Source organism: Boleophthalmus pectinirostris, unplaced genomic scaffold, assembly GCF_026225935.1.
Source record: "Boleophthalmus pectinirostris isolate CB_2022bp ecotype Guang Dong unplaced genomic scaffold, ASM2622593v1 HiC_scaffold_7, whole genome shotgun sequence".
Classification (NCBI taxonomy): Eukaryota; Metazoa; Chordata; class Actinopteri; order Gobiiformes; family Gobiidae; genus Boleophthalmus; species Boleophthalmus pectinirostris.
The window spans coordinates 22,262,693-22,279,665 of record NW_026571473.1 but is presented as its reverse complement, the minus strand read 5'-3'; the positions used below and the strand labels follow the sequence as shown (position 1 = coordinate 22,279,665).

Sequence of the window (16,973 nt, the reverse complement as noted above, 5' to 3'; positions counted from 1 at the left end):
CTCTGAAAAACCAAATTAATTATTTTTATTCTGAATTTTAGTTGCTGAAGTTTTAAGTGTACATTTTCAAAAATTCAACATGAAAAAATTCACCTTTTAAATATTCAGCACAAATATTTTCAAGTCCTCAAATTCAGTAGTCAAAATTCAGAGTGTAAAATTCACAGTGAAAAAAATTTGCAGGAAAGATCCAAGATGCCAAGGCAGAAGGAATCGATCCAAATTGATCCGATCTAACTTATGATCCAACTGGTGTAGTGAATCGATCTGATTGGTCAGAATTAGCCTCATCAAAACCTCATCTCTGATTTCTTAAATGTAAACCCACCCACAGATGAAAAAGGCCAATAGGAAATCGCCTCTGTCCTCCTAACTCACATGATTGATTGCTTCTGCAATGGCATCTTGGGTCTTTGTTGTGAAATCTTTCGCTCACTATGAATTTCAACTTTTGAATTTGAGGGCTTGAAAATATCTGTGCTGAATATTTAAAAGGTGAATATTTTTTTATTTTGAATTTGTAATATATTGAAAAAGTATACTTAAAATATCAGCAACAAAAATTCAGAATACAAATAATTCAATTCTTTTTTCAGAGTTATAAAATTCAAAGTATTTAAAATTCATAATCTGATGGAACACATTATCTTCCATATTGATTGTTATTCTTTGTGCTGCAGTAGCAAGATGATCCTTTGCTCAGTTTCAGTGCAGACAACGCAGTCACTGAAAGAGCATAAACAATCTTATCCCTTGCCTTAATTGGGTGGTATGTATGTGAGTGTGTGTGTGTTGTGTATTTTGTAATATACAGGTATTGCCTAAAAATCTGATCTTTCTTCTGTACTGTTTCAAATTGTACCATGGTTCTTGTCACTGCCTTGCTCCTTACCTGAGTCACAATGTCCAGACCCAGAAAGTCTGTGAGGTCTGCTGCTGCCTGCGGCTCTGGGGCTGGTGTCTCCTGGAAATGGGATGGTTGTGGCTGATGAAGATCATGATGATGATGATGATGATGATGATGATAAGGGGTGGTTTGATGTCCATTCTGCAAACACAGCCGCAGTGTTAGATGTTACATGGGATGAAATGTGCACAGACAAACATTAACTTTCCATAACAGAGAATTGTTTGTAAATGGACAAAATGCTGAATAAACTATTGTCTATTGAGAGTATACAATATCTATACAGTATACAATATCTACAGTAAATACCAGCTAAACCAACCAAACAAACCTTAGTTAAACCTGTAGAAAACATTTACAAAACCAAGTATATAAGCAGTTCAAAACCAGGGCTCAACAAAGATAACTAAATTCTGACTTGAATAAACTTGACTTGCACCACCACTGGTTTCTGTTCTAGCACAATTTGAGTACCACTACCTTATATAAGCATGGTAGGCCTATATACACATAACTGAGTGCTAACCGTGTTTCCAGATTTGGAGTCAGAGTGAAGCTTTTAAGAGGGTTATGCTTCATCCCTACCTTTGGTCTCAAACTTGAGCAGAGAACAGCTTTAAAGCCTTTGTATTTTTGTAAAGCTTGCTCCCCAGTGTCACAGCAGAGGAAACCACCGGGCACAGAGCCGGATTAAGAAGCACACTGGCGGTGAGCAATATGGAGGGGTATGGCATTAGAATATCTGCTTTGTGTTACTGCAGGCTTTCATCACAAGAACTTATTTAAGGCTCATTTACATTTTGACCATGCGTTGCTCTCGGACATGCAAAAGTTTAGAGGGTCATCAGCAAAAGATACTAAGTGAGTTTGGATAAGCTGGATAAACTTTTAAGATTTCGCAAAGTATTGGACCAACAGAGCAGTAATCCCAATCTTTTTAGTTTTGAGTATACCACTCTCACACTTTGTGCTTCCCTGGTTGGAAAACACTGCAGTAAAGTAAGTAAGTAAGTAAGTATAGTAGTAGTAAGATAACTAAGCATCCCACATTGTGGGATGTCGGATGAATTGTAGGAGTTCCCTTGCTGATTTTCTATAATTTCGTAACGGACATGTGGGTGTGATTACTATAATATACAAAGACTGTATATAAATGGACATAGCTAACCCGCTAGCCACTGCTTTCCAAATAGGAAGTGAACATGGCAGCGCTTCTGGCTCCATCGACTCTACATCCATGGCTACATGACTTTACATTGAAAAATGGTCACCCCTCTCTCTGTAACTGCTGCAATCAGGCTCACCAGTTTGTTCTTATACTGTTAAACCCCTGTACGTGATCCTGATGTTTTTATTTCCCTATTTGTCTGTAAATAAATTCCTATTCCTAATATGCAACTAGGCTCCAAATTCACCCCCATAACTGCCGGCCTCATGAGCTTCATTTGACTGGAGCCAAACCCTGTGAGTGACTTATTAATACAGTCTATGGCATTACATCAATACAATTGGCAAAATATACTATAGTAACATAGCCAGGCTGGCACCACCTAGTGCTTCCACTGAATTTCATTTCTCTCCAGCAACTAGGTCAGGAATCAGAATACACTAGATGGTTTGCAAAAACCCCGGAAGTACGAGTTTGGCGCCAGCCAATCCACGAAGAGCCATATATTCTGTGTTGGCAACAATTCCTGAGATTGAGAATTTTAAAGCTGGAGCAAAGAGAATGTTTGGTGAATTTTATCAAGGGGAAAGATGTTATTTCCCTTCTTCCTATGGGATTTGGGAAAAGCTTAATATACCAGTTAGCCCTGTTAGTGGCGCAATACATACATCACGACCAAATAGCAGCGATTGGTTAAATGAAAAAAAGTACTCACCTACTGTCGAGTGAATGAAGTGAAACCGGCTGATGAATCAGACTAATAGTAACAAACCAACCGGTTAAAAACGTATGTGTTTACTGCTTTACATAGTCTGGTGATAGTATCTTTTTGGCTGTATGCTCAGTATACAAGGACAAAAGGCGTCACACTTTACTATAACACTGCACCCAACTCTTTCTCTCGCCCTTTCCACACAATAAAGCACTACAGTCTTTCCAACGGCCGAAAACGATGAAGCATGGCCATCATTAGTTTTACTGGAGAAGCATAACAGCTCGGCCAATATTCATCAGCTCCACAAGTGTATCCTATTTGTCTTATGTGGATTTCCTTTAGATTCAACCCTTTACTATAGAAGATGTTGGGGACATACTGCTGTAAAAATGTAAACAATATAAAGTATGTGGCAGGGCCTAATCCAATACCATTTTTCTTCTTCTAAACCACAGTCTCTTGATACCTACTCTACACAGCATGTCCATCCTTCTCTCTTCTCCTGCCAATTATCCTCGTGTGCCCATTACGGCTCACACCTCCCTGCCCGCTTCTTTATCAATATGGAGGCCACCTATCTATTAGCCATCTCCAAGGAAACGGTAATTACCTGTGCACATGTGTTCTGCATACAATTAAAGCCGACCCCTTAATTAAAGCTACCTTGCCTACTCCCTGCCGTGTGATTGATGGCATTGGCACGCTACAAAAACAACAAGAAAAGTGGCACAGAAGGGTCTGTTTGTGCCAAGATGGTCAATAAGGTATGGCATTGTCCAATCTGGCATGAGTTATAAAGATCTTTGAATTTTCTCTTCTGGGATCTCCAAAGCCAATCTTCTGCTTCTTAGATTGAATTATAGAGTTTATTCAGACTTTGAACTGGAACAAAGGACTGTGCAATGGCATGAGCCTAATCATTCTTACAGCTCCAATCTAGTACAAACATGTGTGGTGAAAATTAACAGTTATTTAAATAGTTTTGAATGTCAGGTAAAAACCATGGCCATTCATTTTATTCATTCTACAGTGGCTTTTACAGGGCTTATATTATGCTGTTTTCTGATCTACATTATATTGTTTCCTCATCACAAACACACCCAGAGTTGTATTTTGTTTCATTCACACATGTTTAACACAAAAACCCTGCATATTTAGGCTGAGCTCTTCATTCTGTTAATACAGGAAGTGCTCCATGACTTTAAACTCCATACACCATCACTAGAATAATTTTGATAATTTCAGCTCTGGAATTCTCAATCTCTACTAAATAAAAGTTAAAAGGTAGCTGTTAACTTGAAAGCCATCGCTTCATGATATCACAAGGTGGAACAGAGTAATTCCTTCAAATAATTACAAATGACCATGATTATGATTTTTTCCCCAAGCAAACAACAAAATTGAAAATGTTTGAAAATGTAGCTAGAACTATTTAAATTTTTATTTGAGTATTGCGGGGTCTGTAGAAAGACATAAGCCTATATTTCAGAGTGCCATTACTCTGTGTACATGCGTATAAAACACATGGCTAATCCAGTGCTGCAGAGGTGCGGAGAGTGGCGCGCTGTGCTTGGCTGCTCACTGGTAATGTGTTGACCTCTTCATGTGAACAGGGCCAACGCTGGTGACTTAACACACTCACACTTCTCACAGGGTCAAGGGCTTACGGAGGATTGAAATGGCCCTCTGTGAGTCTTTTATTGACCTGTGGAGCTGACGGACACGCTGACAGTAAACAACAGGAGACATGAGGTCACAAATCTGCCACCCATCATGTCATTAAGATGTATAGACACACAGCAGGGGTCCACCCAGCCAATCGACAAGTTTATGGAGCTCCACAGAGACCGACCACCACTCGGTCCTATTTCATTCCATTCCATATTTTCCATAGACTTAAAATAAAATAAATAAAATAAAAGTTTGAAAGCCAGCAGCTAACCTATAATTTTATTAAAATTGGTTTCTGAATCTTGAAAAAGTCACAGTATAGAGCTTTGTAGCCATAAAATACACTGCAATAAAAGCATGTTTTTGCATTGTGTTCGTGTTTATTGCACTGAAAAAGATTCGTTCTTACACTGAGCCAGCTTGCATCTCTACAAACTTGACTCTTATTTGGCTTGAAGTTGTTGTTCCTTTGGCTATAATCTTCCACATAACTGGTCAATCTTTGTTGTGCCTTTAAACTCTTAATATTTGAAATTTTCAAATGGAAAAAATCCATGGTAAAAAATGAATGGGAGATGTACTTCTGGAACCACAGCAGGCATCAAAGGGGCAGAACTGCTGAGTTCCATTCAAACAACAGCTGCAATTTAAAATGATAAAACACTTGCACAACACTCATCGTTTTATTCATAATTGGGTGTTGGGATGTTTTATCCAGTTTCATGATTTTTCGGAATATAATGTCTGTGTTTCTTGATTTCTGTTCATTTTGTCCCAAAGCCTAAACCTCATCATATGTACACATGTTTGAACAGAAAACATTGAGACCCCAGAAGTGTACAGTCAGCTCTTGTATAACATGCATTTGCTTAATCCATGTGTATTCCCTTAAAGCACTGCTATATTCACTGGGCCTGACTGGCTCAAAGGCAGAAAAGACTTGAATTTGCTGTTGTTAAAGCGGAATAGACGAGCGGTCCAATTGGTTGCACAACAAGAGAGAAACATTGGATTTGTTCACATGCCGACACCTGCCAACACGGAGGCAATCCAAATAGCAGCATGTGCCGATAGAGCAGAGCACACACATACTATGGTGTCTGTAAGCTCCTTACCAAAGCCCGGGATCAAATGCACTCGGAAACTGTGAGGCTGATTTCCAGTGCGCCCAATGCAGTGGGGTATGAGCCAGCCGCGATGTGAGAGTCCACTGGCTGGCTACAGATTCAACACGCACTGCAGAGAAATGGGGCTAGAGAATGTAGGCCATGGAGGAAAGCAACTTAACCAAACAGAATAGCAGAGTTCAGCCATTTTAGGAACTGCTATTTGGGTCTTTAAACAACACATAACATAAAAAACAATCTCTACATGTCCACAAGTGGCACTGTAGGTTCTCCACTTGTAGGCCAGTGGGATATATTGCTGAAGTAAATATATATGATAAATTATACTGAAACAAATTTATTCCACTGACACAAATCTAGATCTACAATGTAAAAACGTGAATTGCAATAAATAAACAGCAGAATGAAACACTAGTACATAGTTTGTCTCTGTAATGAGTGATAGAAGTTCTCAGTTCAACCTTTTTTACAACTTACTATGCAAAAAAAAAAAAAAAAAAAAAAAGCCTATCCACAAGTGCTCTGGTGAATGGTTGGCTGTCTGAAAATGAACAAAACAATGATCCATGGTAAGATTTCAAAATGATGGTCATAATTTATGCAAATACTTTATATACAATAAAGAATTTGTCAACATCCATAAAGTTTTAGTCAACAAAAGTACCTCTGACAACATGGCTTGACTTGAATCTAAACAGAATGGAAATGCTTATATTAATGTTTTAACACTTTGAAATGAAACTGTCACATCACATTTCACTGGCCAACAAATTAGAAGTGTAAAAACCTTATTTCCTTACCAATTTCCTACAAGACATTGATCTAAAATAAGATCTGGTAGCACAGCCCTGCCTGTCTGCCTTCCCTCTGTAAATAAAGAGTACATGAGCTCCTCCTGCAGCGTGGGAGTGAGGACTGCAGTCTCACCTATTCATTGCTGTACAACCCACGTCTTTATAGGCACATGAAGTAGTGAGTTATAGGGCTGTCTGACTGCGGGCAAGGTCACCCCATTAGAACCAATGCAGTAGGCGCCAGAGAAGAGCAGAGATAGAGCATTAATGTGCAGCGCGCTGCTATGGATGAGGAGGTGAAGGACATTTGGAGATTCACACATGGTCCGACTTATCGCTTTTATCCCACACAGAATCAAATCATGCTCCACAGGCAGGCCGCAGGCTTCACATAACAGGAAGACCACAGCCACAGTGACCACACAAGTGCAAATAGTCCAAACAATGCAACAATTATTGAACAAAGAACAGAGGTGGAAGTAAGAAACTGCTCTTATGTATGCAGTTTTTATATAATAGTCTTGTATGGATAGTTATACTATGTAACTTTTCTGGAGTAGGGTCCACCACTTGCTTGTGCCCATTGTTTAACCTAGAAGGTTCCACAGTACGGGATTAAATTTATTTCCATGGAGACAAGGAAATGACGCCACTAGAACAAGTGAGCAGTGAGATCAGTGGATATGTTACCCTGCTGACACAATAACAATGCATGTTTCTCAAGATATTTTTAATAATACCTCTCATAGAATAAATGTAAGCAATATAAGTCTAATGCCATACTGTGCAAAGAAATAGCATCTCCACGGAGGCAAACAGGTGGCAAACCCCCCACCAGAAAAGTTACAATTTAAAGCCAAAATGTGAAAGAGCAGAGTTCATGTTATATTTATGCAAATGATACTAATTTGTATGAGCGTATTCATCTTTTTAACAAGCAACAGTTCAAATGTCATAAATAATTCCACCTCTGCTGAAAACGGACACCAGCAACCAGCAGAGCTCACATCAGGAGCTCAACAGTAGCACAGCACACTGCACAGAGCACTGGGTCTCTCCAAACCTCTCAGGGATGAGTGTGAATGATGCAAAAGAAGGGAGATTCACTGCAAATTTTCTTTCACAAGAGTTGGTAAGATCAAATAGTCTCAAATAGATTCTCACGATTTGACTGGGAACCAGTTCAAAGATAGTGCAGTTTATCAGCAGGTGGGACTGCCCTGAGAGGTTTGGGTGAGAGGGGAGGCAGGCAGTGGGGGGCAGGATGAGACAGGCAAACACACACACTTATGGGTGTCATACACAGGTGTCACTCACTGGGTGTCGTTTAGGGACATCATAGACCCCTTCCTTCTGCTGACTGGTGGGAACCTACATCATCCACCAATGAGGGCACAGAACAGCCACAACAGCCCCGTTACACAAATGCCCAATACTATAATATTTTTACACTGAAAACTTCAATGGATTTTATTTATTTATTTTGGACCTATTTTTTTTTTTTAATGTTAGTCTTTATTTACTTCTTACAGCCTTTTAACTAACATGCTCTTATATAGTGACGACCTTATTTAATAAAAAGAAGTTACAAATATGTATTACTGAGTCTGCAAATGATGTCAACTCACATTTTACCCTACCTAATGCTAATTGTTCAGTGTTTTTGACTAACTGATGGATTTATGAGTTCAGACTCTGACTCCTCCCACCACCATCTCACATCAAAAGCTCTGTGAATTATGAGCCCATCAATCACATGGGTGTGGTTCATGTGAGGATCTATGCCTGTGTGTGCCTGTGTGTGTCTGTGTGTGTGTATGTGTGTGGGCAAAGTCATAATCACAATTAAAATCTTTGGAGTGCGTTAGGCTCCAGCTAATCAAGAACCTCCATCAGACTCCAGCCAGCCTCTCTGCTCTCTTTCTCCTAATAAAGAATGGATACGACGTGCTTATCTTCAGCACAGACATGTAATAACTCAGATTGTCACATATATGATGGCATGTAATATCTCTATGTCATACAGAGATTTGACAGCAGGCGCACTCAGAAGAAAGCTCATATAAAAGGTATTGTGAGGCTTTCTATTGGTGAAGCCATTGCAAAGCCTTTTTTATAGTATTTTATAACTGGTCAGTACTGGTGTTGTGAATCAAGTAACACAGCACGAATTGTAGTCCTCCAAGGTTTCTTGGTTAATAGTCATGCTAGATTTCAAATGATATGGAAGTCAATGAAATCTCAGTAGAATAAAGTCTAATATAGTCTTTTAATTGTGTTTAATTGCGCCCACATATATGAGTCTAAAAAACATCAGTATGTGAAAATTTGTTTTATAAGGTCCAAGGACCTAAGAATGTAACAATTTTTTCTTCTAAACTGGCAAACTTATTTTTCTGTAAAGGATGTATTGCACTGACATCTGTAACACAATGCCTGAAATAAAGTATAGCATCATTCCATATAGCACAAGGAGACTGGGAAACTGCTTGGGCCTTGTTTACTTCTTTCACATGTTTATTTCCAGAAGCTGCCATCTTTATTCATACATTGGTTCCTCTGTGGCTGGAGGCTGGCTCAGGCTCACGGTCCCTGGGCCTATCTCTTCAGAGTGAGCGAGCGTGCATGTGAAGTCTGTGTACACACGTGCACAACTCCAGAGCCTCACTATTTTCAATCCATTTTATTTAAAGATCAAACGAGAGGCTGGTGATTAATCTTTCTTTGCCTGGCTTTCTTTCATCTCCTTGGGAAAAGAAGGAGGGGAGAGCAGGAATAAGAGGCGGGGGTCTGCTTCCATATGGGCCAAGAATAACCTCGTGCACACCGCACCACCCCCTGCTCTGTGGGGAGTGCACCCAGAGAACAGGCTCTTGGGGCAGCCATGCGGGCTAGCAGGGCCCCCTGGAGCCTCACAGCTGGTTGTTTGTCTCACATTGTTAGGTGTGTTATGAGAAAATTGAGATATCACACCATCATGAGGAGAGTATGTGAGAATATACTCTGCTGTTTCCTACTGCAATACATTATTGATAGACTTGGTCCTGATATAAAAAAACTGTATTATATTTACAGCTACAAACAGCATTTGGAAAATCAGCTTCTCGAGGTGGGTACAACTTATATTACAGCTCTCAGTGAAGAGGAAAATTACAATCCGTGCTTTGATTTCAAATTCGATCTAGGAAGTAGATACAACTGATTACAATGAATTATTTAGTAGCATATATTTTAATTTTATGCCTATTAGTCTAGTGAGCAGAAAGAGGCTGAATTGTATCTTTAAGCAATGACCATTAATATCTGTGGCATTAGTGTGTAAGTGTGTTTGGTGGTCGGCAATTGGTGGGGTGTTGCTGATATGTCTCTGTCAGCTCGCCTCAGGGTAAAAAGGGCTAGAAAATACTATACTATACTAATACTATATTGTGTCACCCCCTTTCTCAGTTGAGGCTATTTGAAGAATAAATGGACATATTGTTATAACTAATATTATCATCACCATGTTTAATAATGTATGAAAATGAAAATTTCAAGGGCATTTGGGACAATGTTGTTTTATTAATTTACAGCTATAATAGTACTTTATTATGCTGGGTATATATTACATTACATGCTCTCTTAAACCTCCCATTGTACCTATATGACCTTTTAGTGAATTTAAGCTGAAATAACTATAGTAGTAACAAATGCTAAGAACAAAACAAGTAGAAAACATAAGCATGGGAATACCTGATAAATGCTCTCTTCTGATTGGTCACGGATGGGCTCATGTCCCGCCTCAAAGACAATGTACTACAAGAGTAGCAGCGGAGGGAGGGAAACGAGGAGAGAAATTCAAAGAGACTGAGAGAACAGCCGTGAATAGCAGAGGTGATTAGTCAAACATTAGCGTCTTTAGTGGCAGGAGAATACCTTCTACAGTGTCACAGAGAGGAAGTTAAAAGAAAAGCATGCACTACCAGGTTACCAGCATGCATACGGACAAGGCATCCACACCTGAGCCCTATAGTCACATGTACTATTGTGTGTCACACCCAAACAGGGGCTGCTGTCTCCCCCCAGTGCACACGCAGCTATCAGAAACAGAGATCGTTACCTGGTACACGGGGTCCTCCAAGTCCTCCTCCAATATCGTCTGAAGGTGCAAAGATCAAGTAAGAAGACAGACAAAAGAGTTAAGCCAGCGAAGTTGAAAGAGTGAGACTACGGCGCTTCACAGAATTTGTATAATTATTTGGCAATCATCAGAGAGAGACAGAGAGGTTTTTAAAGACACATTAAAGTAGTTGCCAGAACAAAAGCCAAAAGAAGTAAGCAGAATAGACAGATGGCTGTGCTGATCTAAGTTGAAAGTCTAGTGCAAAGTCTTTGATAAGTTTTGGAGTTGTACTTGACTCAACAGTATTTGAACCACTGCATTCTGTTAAAGGCGCTTAAGACTAGTGTCATTCCAGTGTAATCAATTACAAAGGCTGCAGTGATTTAGATAATAGAATCATTCTGCAAAAAACCTTTTTAGAGAGTACCTGCAGTTTAGACCTCTACAAACATCTTGTGAATGGGACTTTTGTATTAGTTTATTAGTTCATATTTCATTCTTTTCCCAAATGTTAATGCTCCTGGTTTACAATGTGCACTCTGAACTGAATCCTACTTTTTAACACAAGTTGCAAATCTATTTGTACTTAGATTTTCTTTCCCATGCAGCCACAGTGTAATCAGTCATGGGGTGTCATGGAGGTGTTGGACAAACCTGGTAGACGGCCTGCTCACACTGCTTGTCCTTCTGAGCCTTCTTCTCCACCTCCTCCCTCTGCTTTATCTCATAGATGAGCTGGAACAGGTCCCGAAGGTCCAATATGACAGGCTCGGCCTAAGCGTGCACACAAAAACAGGCAATGGTCAAGTGTTAGTCAAAGCAGATAATAAAGAAAAACTGATTGCTAAAAATCAGCTGTGTTCACATTTCCGGCAGTAAGTCTGTTCCCGGTGCATGTTGGACTTCACCAGGGCTGCCCTTTGTTACTGGTTCTGTTCATTATATTTATGGACAGAATTTCTAAATGTAGTCAGGTGCCGGAGGGGGTTTGGTTTGGGGACCACAGGATCTCATCTGCTGTTTGCAAATTATGTTGTCCTGATGGCTTCATCAAACCAGGACCTGCAATGTGCACTGGAGTGGTTTCCAACCGAGTGTGAAGCGGCTAGGATGAAGACCAGCTCCTCCAAATCCAAGGCCATGATTCTCGAACAAAAAAAAGGTGGCTTGCCCTCTATGGATGGGTGGAGAGTTCCTGTCTCAAATGAAGGAGTTCAAGTATCTCGGGGTCTTGTTCACGAGTGAGGGAAGGATGGAGGGTGAGATTGACAGGCGGATAGGTGCAGCTTCTGCAGTGATGCGGTCGCTGTATCGGACTGTTGTGGGGTAGAGTTAGCTGAGCCGAAAGGCAAAGCTCTCGACTTTACCGGTTAATCTACGTTCCTACCCTCACCAATGGTCATGAGCTTTGGGTAATGACCGAAAGGACAAGGACACAAGCAGCTGAAATGAGTGTCCTCCGCAGGGTGGCTGGGCGCTCCCTTAGAGATGGGGTGAGGAGCCCAGTCACAAGGAAGGAGCTCGGAGTAGAGCCACTGCTCCTCTATGTCAAGAGGAGCCAGCTGAATTGGCTTGGGCATCTGTTCCAGATGCCTCCTGGCTTGTACTGCATTTACAACAAACTTTAACCATATTTCATAATTCACACACGATGTTTAGTAAAACCATCAAAATAAAATTGAAAGGTGCAATATATAACTTTTCTGATGCAAGGTCCACCACCAGCAAGTCTCCATGGAGATGTCCTTGACTTGCCTGTGAAGTTCCATGGTATGGCACTGAACATCTAACATGCTAATATTAAATTAGTTTTCATTGATAGTATAGCATCTTCATGGAGACAAACAAGTAATGGATCCTCCACCAAATAAGTGCCCCTTTAAATACCGAATAACTGCTGTGTCTTCAGAAGTCATATGTATTCTGGCTTTTCAGCATCTTTATTTTTGTAATATTCATCTTGTCACATGACCACCAACACCGGTCACTAGAAATGGGACAACATTTCTACAAGATGAGATGAGGGACGAGACGAGATACGAGACAGTTTTCTCTCACAGGATCTTGTAGCACAAAATCTTGTACCATCCCTACCGGTCACAGTTCTGAACACTGCTTGCAGAGCATCCCAAATACAATACATCTCACTTATAAATTGTCTGATTAAAAGAAAATAAGAAGCTAACTAATTACAGTATCTCCATTCAAAGTTTATATTTTATTACAAACAATAAATGTTTGAAAAAGGTTGCTAAGCAGGACATTTTTCTATATTTTATTTTAGTAAGAAAAGTCAATTTAATATTTTTGTACAACTATATATTTCTTAACTCTTTACTTAGAACTATTGAAATGTGCTGCTCTCTCACCTGTGGCAACTTCCACAAACACAAGAGCCCTTTGTGATTTAAAGTGCTGTTTTTTTAAACTGAGGATTAGTCAAAGACAGAGTGAGCTGCAGCATCAGGGCAGAGGCTCAGGAGTCAGGCATGAAAAGGAGCACTTAGGGGATAAACACAAGATTTCACAAATATGCTCCAAATGTTGGATATAAATACAACATGTAGTAAAAAGCAGGTGCTGCTCATGTCACTAACCTTAAAACGTCTGAAAACAAGCTGCTTTTTTGCATTTAAGTTGTTAACAAACGAAGTGAAATTATACCTCATTGTAATGTGTTATACATTTGGAGTTGTACTTACATTTGTTTTAGTTTCATCAACCATACTGGGAGGAATCAGGATAAATTTTAGGACTTTTTAGTTAGTGAGTGAGTTTTAATTTTTAGTGAGACTCAACAAATGTTCAGTGTACCCCACCATCCCCGCAGACAGCAGCTATACCTCATCTTACATTTACCAAAAATAATCTAGACAGCAATTGAAATCAAATGTTCTTCTATGTGGAGCTTGTTCCCGCTTATAATGAGGGTAGATCAGACAGCAGAGGCCAAAACTACAGAGCCTCAGCTTCACAAAGAACCCAGCCATTTGTCTGTACTCCAAGGGTTCAGACAGAGATTGAATTGGGCAATTTCAGTTACTTGACAGAAACAAGCAATTCTTTTCACAAAACATATCTTTCACTGTAAATTTTATTCGGTGTAGCCAGTGTAGCCTTTTGTGAGATAAAATTCCATTCCCTATCTTGCATCTTACACAGTCTGTATCCAATTGCTGTAAAATATATTTGATTCTTGGTGGACTCTAGTGCTCCTTGGAGTTGCAGGACACTAGCCTCGTCTTGCACTGTGCACCTTTCTTGTCAGGAGATGACAGACAACAAATGTGTTCAGTGATGCACAACTTGAAACAACTGTCATGAACACCACATCACAAAGCACCACGAGACTTTATCAATTATTGACTGGAGTTACGCAAAGTGCACGCAGAGTTCACACACTAGAAGCTACCGTGCATAAAGCAGTGCTATTTTAGACTGTTCCTGGATTTCATGGAGCATATTCCCACAGACAGACACACTTGGGGAGAACCACGCCCCCCGCAGAGCCAACACAGAAGTATACAGTCACTACATCACACTAGGGAACTGTTGCATTCAGAAATGTATACTTCTAACCTCCAGACACTTTACTGTGGTTTTCTACTATGGTTCAAAATGGAGGACAAGAGGGAACAGAGAGCTGAGACAAGCAAGACATGTTCAGAAGAGTTTTACAACAAAAAGAGCAGCCATAAACATTTTTACCGAGCTTCAATTAAAACACAGCTGACAAGGATTTTTCTAAATGGATTCACTTTCTCATGCATAAGTAAAATGTAGGCTGCCACAAAACTGCATTTTCAAAGTTGATAGCTTAATCGTCTTTGGTAAGAGGTGAATTATAATGAAACCTGCTTAAAAGTATACAAAACACTAGAAAGGGCATTGCACTGCCTTGTTATGAGTGGTCCTCTCTTACTTTAGCTATGGGGCATGGGCAACAACAGGCTGGTCAGTTTAGTCACATATTTAATTCACGGGAATGAAGTGCAGAGTTATTTCAAGTTATTTAAGCTTGAGTAAAGAGGACTTAAGAAGACTTAGAAAGGACAAGGACTTCCAGATTTTTAATTAGAAGCAGGTTCGCCAACCACACTGTTATGCAGTTGTTAAAGACGACAAAGTGTGCTTGAATCTGCTATATAGTTAGACTTCTATGCTCCTACCAAGTATACTTAAAACATGTGCACCAGGCTAATCCTGGTGCTAGGTAATCCTGATTGTGCATCTAGTTTCAGGTTCCACCACTCCTGGTTGATCCAGTGGTACTGAAGGATGGGTCAAATACAGACATAAAAGAACAAAAAGTGTACCTTAACAACCGTAATGTACTACAACTGGGGGAAACTAATTTCTAAAACATACTTGTAACTCTTGGTATCAGCTCGAAACCAATTAGTAGTGCATGTAGCTCTAAATTGGCTGGCTGAGAACATCTTAAAGTCTCACTCTTCGTGACAACCACACCACAGTGCTTTGTTAATTGACTTCAACATGGTATATTTTCCAATTACAGCCGCTGCCTCGGCCATAACCTCTTAATGCTCGGAGCTCGTCATGGTTTCCCCACGGCTAACAGGCTCAATCTCCACCATTTTTGCTCAAATCCCAGACAAACAAAGTGATAAATAATGGTGCCTCTCTGTGCAGATTTAGTTGACAGATGACGGCTTCACCTTACGTGGGGATGTAGCGTTGGGTGAGGAACCGTTTTGTGAGTTGTATATGTAGCGCAGTAGCTAATGTGAGTATCGCTCTAAGTCAAAGAGCCGTGGTCCATGGCCCGAGGAGGATGGATATGCCATTAGTGCGGGTGACACACACTCAAACCCTCATCGACTCACTATGGGAAATCGATACAGCTACAGAGTGAGCCAGCTGGAGCCAAACGCCGCACCAAAACAACACCAGCAGCATTCAAAACAGGAGGGGAAATGCAGCTTCCAAAAACACAGGAATTTAATGTATTGTGTTAAAATAAGTCAGTGAATAGATGGAGAACATTTTTTACTGTTGTTAAAAAGGAACAAGGTAATTGGCGGATTACACATCATCATTTACTGAGAAATTGTTAGTCCCAGTCATTCCTGTAATTATTTGTCCAGTGAGACATCCATATTAATAAGCCTTTATAATGAAGCTGTTTCTGTGATGACTGGGTATGCTAATCACTGTTACATTAAAAAACAGTTAACTATTGGGATACTCTCTAAACACTGATGCGTTGACAGCAAAAAAAGGAAATAATAAAAAAAAAGAAGAGCCACATGAGAGGCCATCAGCTGACTGCCGCTGTGAGAACACTTCAAACAGGTGGTGATTTTCTGCGGTCCAGAATGCAGCTGTTGGATTCACACTGGCCCAAGTGCAGCTTCAGATCCGATGCTTTTTATCTTGACCGAACAGTAATGTGAACGACCGAAAATCCTGCTTTATGATATTTGCACAGCAGCATTGTTTACAAAGACTAAAGGAGTCCATAGAGGTTTAGTGTAGAAGCTGAGAGAAGTGTTCCCCACATGTAAGACACAGGACTGAGTAAACAGCCTGTGATGAGCAACACACAAAAGGGACAGTGTTGGAGGGTGCTTATCTAAATGTCAAGAGGGCTGCACTATTGAGAAAGACCCTGATGAATCATGCATTAACGTACACACACACACACACACACACACATGCACGCACACGCACGCACACACACACACAAGCACACATACACGTGCATGTCGAGTTTACATGCTTCATAGGGACATTATGACTTGCATTCATTTCCTGGAGACTGATCCTAACTTTAACCATACCACCTTAACTTTAAAACTACCCTTAACTTATTTGAACCCATGTCTAAACTTTAAATCATGCAGGTCCCCATGATGTGAGTGTGTATACCATAGACTGTATATATGAGTGGATATAGCTAATGCGCTAGCCGCTGTGTCCTAAATAGGAAGTTTGCCAGGAGGCTTTCGGCTCCTTCTGACCCTGGCTCCGATTGACATACAATGGGATCTTGTCATCCTTCTGTCTGGTTTTTTTTTTTTTTGCTATTTTTTCCTTAAAAAATCCTGTTCATAACACACAGTCTGGCTCCAGATTTGCTCCTGTAACCGTTAGAGTCGCGAGCCTCATTTGAGTGGCACTGAACACTATGGGTGATGTCACACTCACTTAGTCCACTTCTTTTATACAGTCTATGGTGTATACACAGTTGAGTCCCCACAGTGTGATAAGTGCAGGGAAGAGACTAACTCTCTCCCTCTTTTCATTCTCTCTTTCACCCTGTATAACACATGAATAAAGGGCAGCACGGATCTGCATGGCAATATTCTCATGAATGACAAGTAGACAACTTGACCTGCACTATCCAGTCAACTTTAACATGTTCTCCCCCATGAAGTCACAACTGTTAGGTCACTTACATAACGTTATAACAACTCTATTCAGTTGCACTGCATTTTCCATAACTACCAGCAAATAACTTTCTTA

At 40.2% G+C, this 16,973-nt stretch overlaps 1 protein-coding gene across 3 annotated transcripts in view; it reads right to left on the bottom strand.

Moving 5' to 3' along the window:
• dab1a (DAB adaptor protein 1a) overlaps window positions 1-16,973 on the bottom strand; it is a 105,845-nt gene that overhangs the window by 14,572 nt on the left and 74,300 nt on the right. For all 3 annotated transcript variants that reach the window (XM_055165355.1, XM_055165356.1, XM_020918760.2), the window contains exons 6-7: window positions 11,139-11,258; window positions 893-1,048 (exon numbers count right to left, since the gene is read on the bottom strand). In XM_055165355.1, coding sequence (XP_055021330.1) covers window positions 893-1,048; window positions 11,139-11,258 — 276 coding nt within the window. The remainder of the gene's footprint in view (window positions 1-892; window positions 1,049-11,138; window positions 11,259-16,973) is intronic.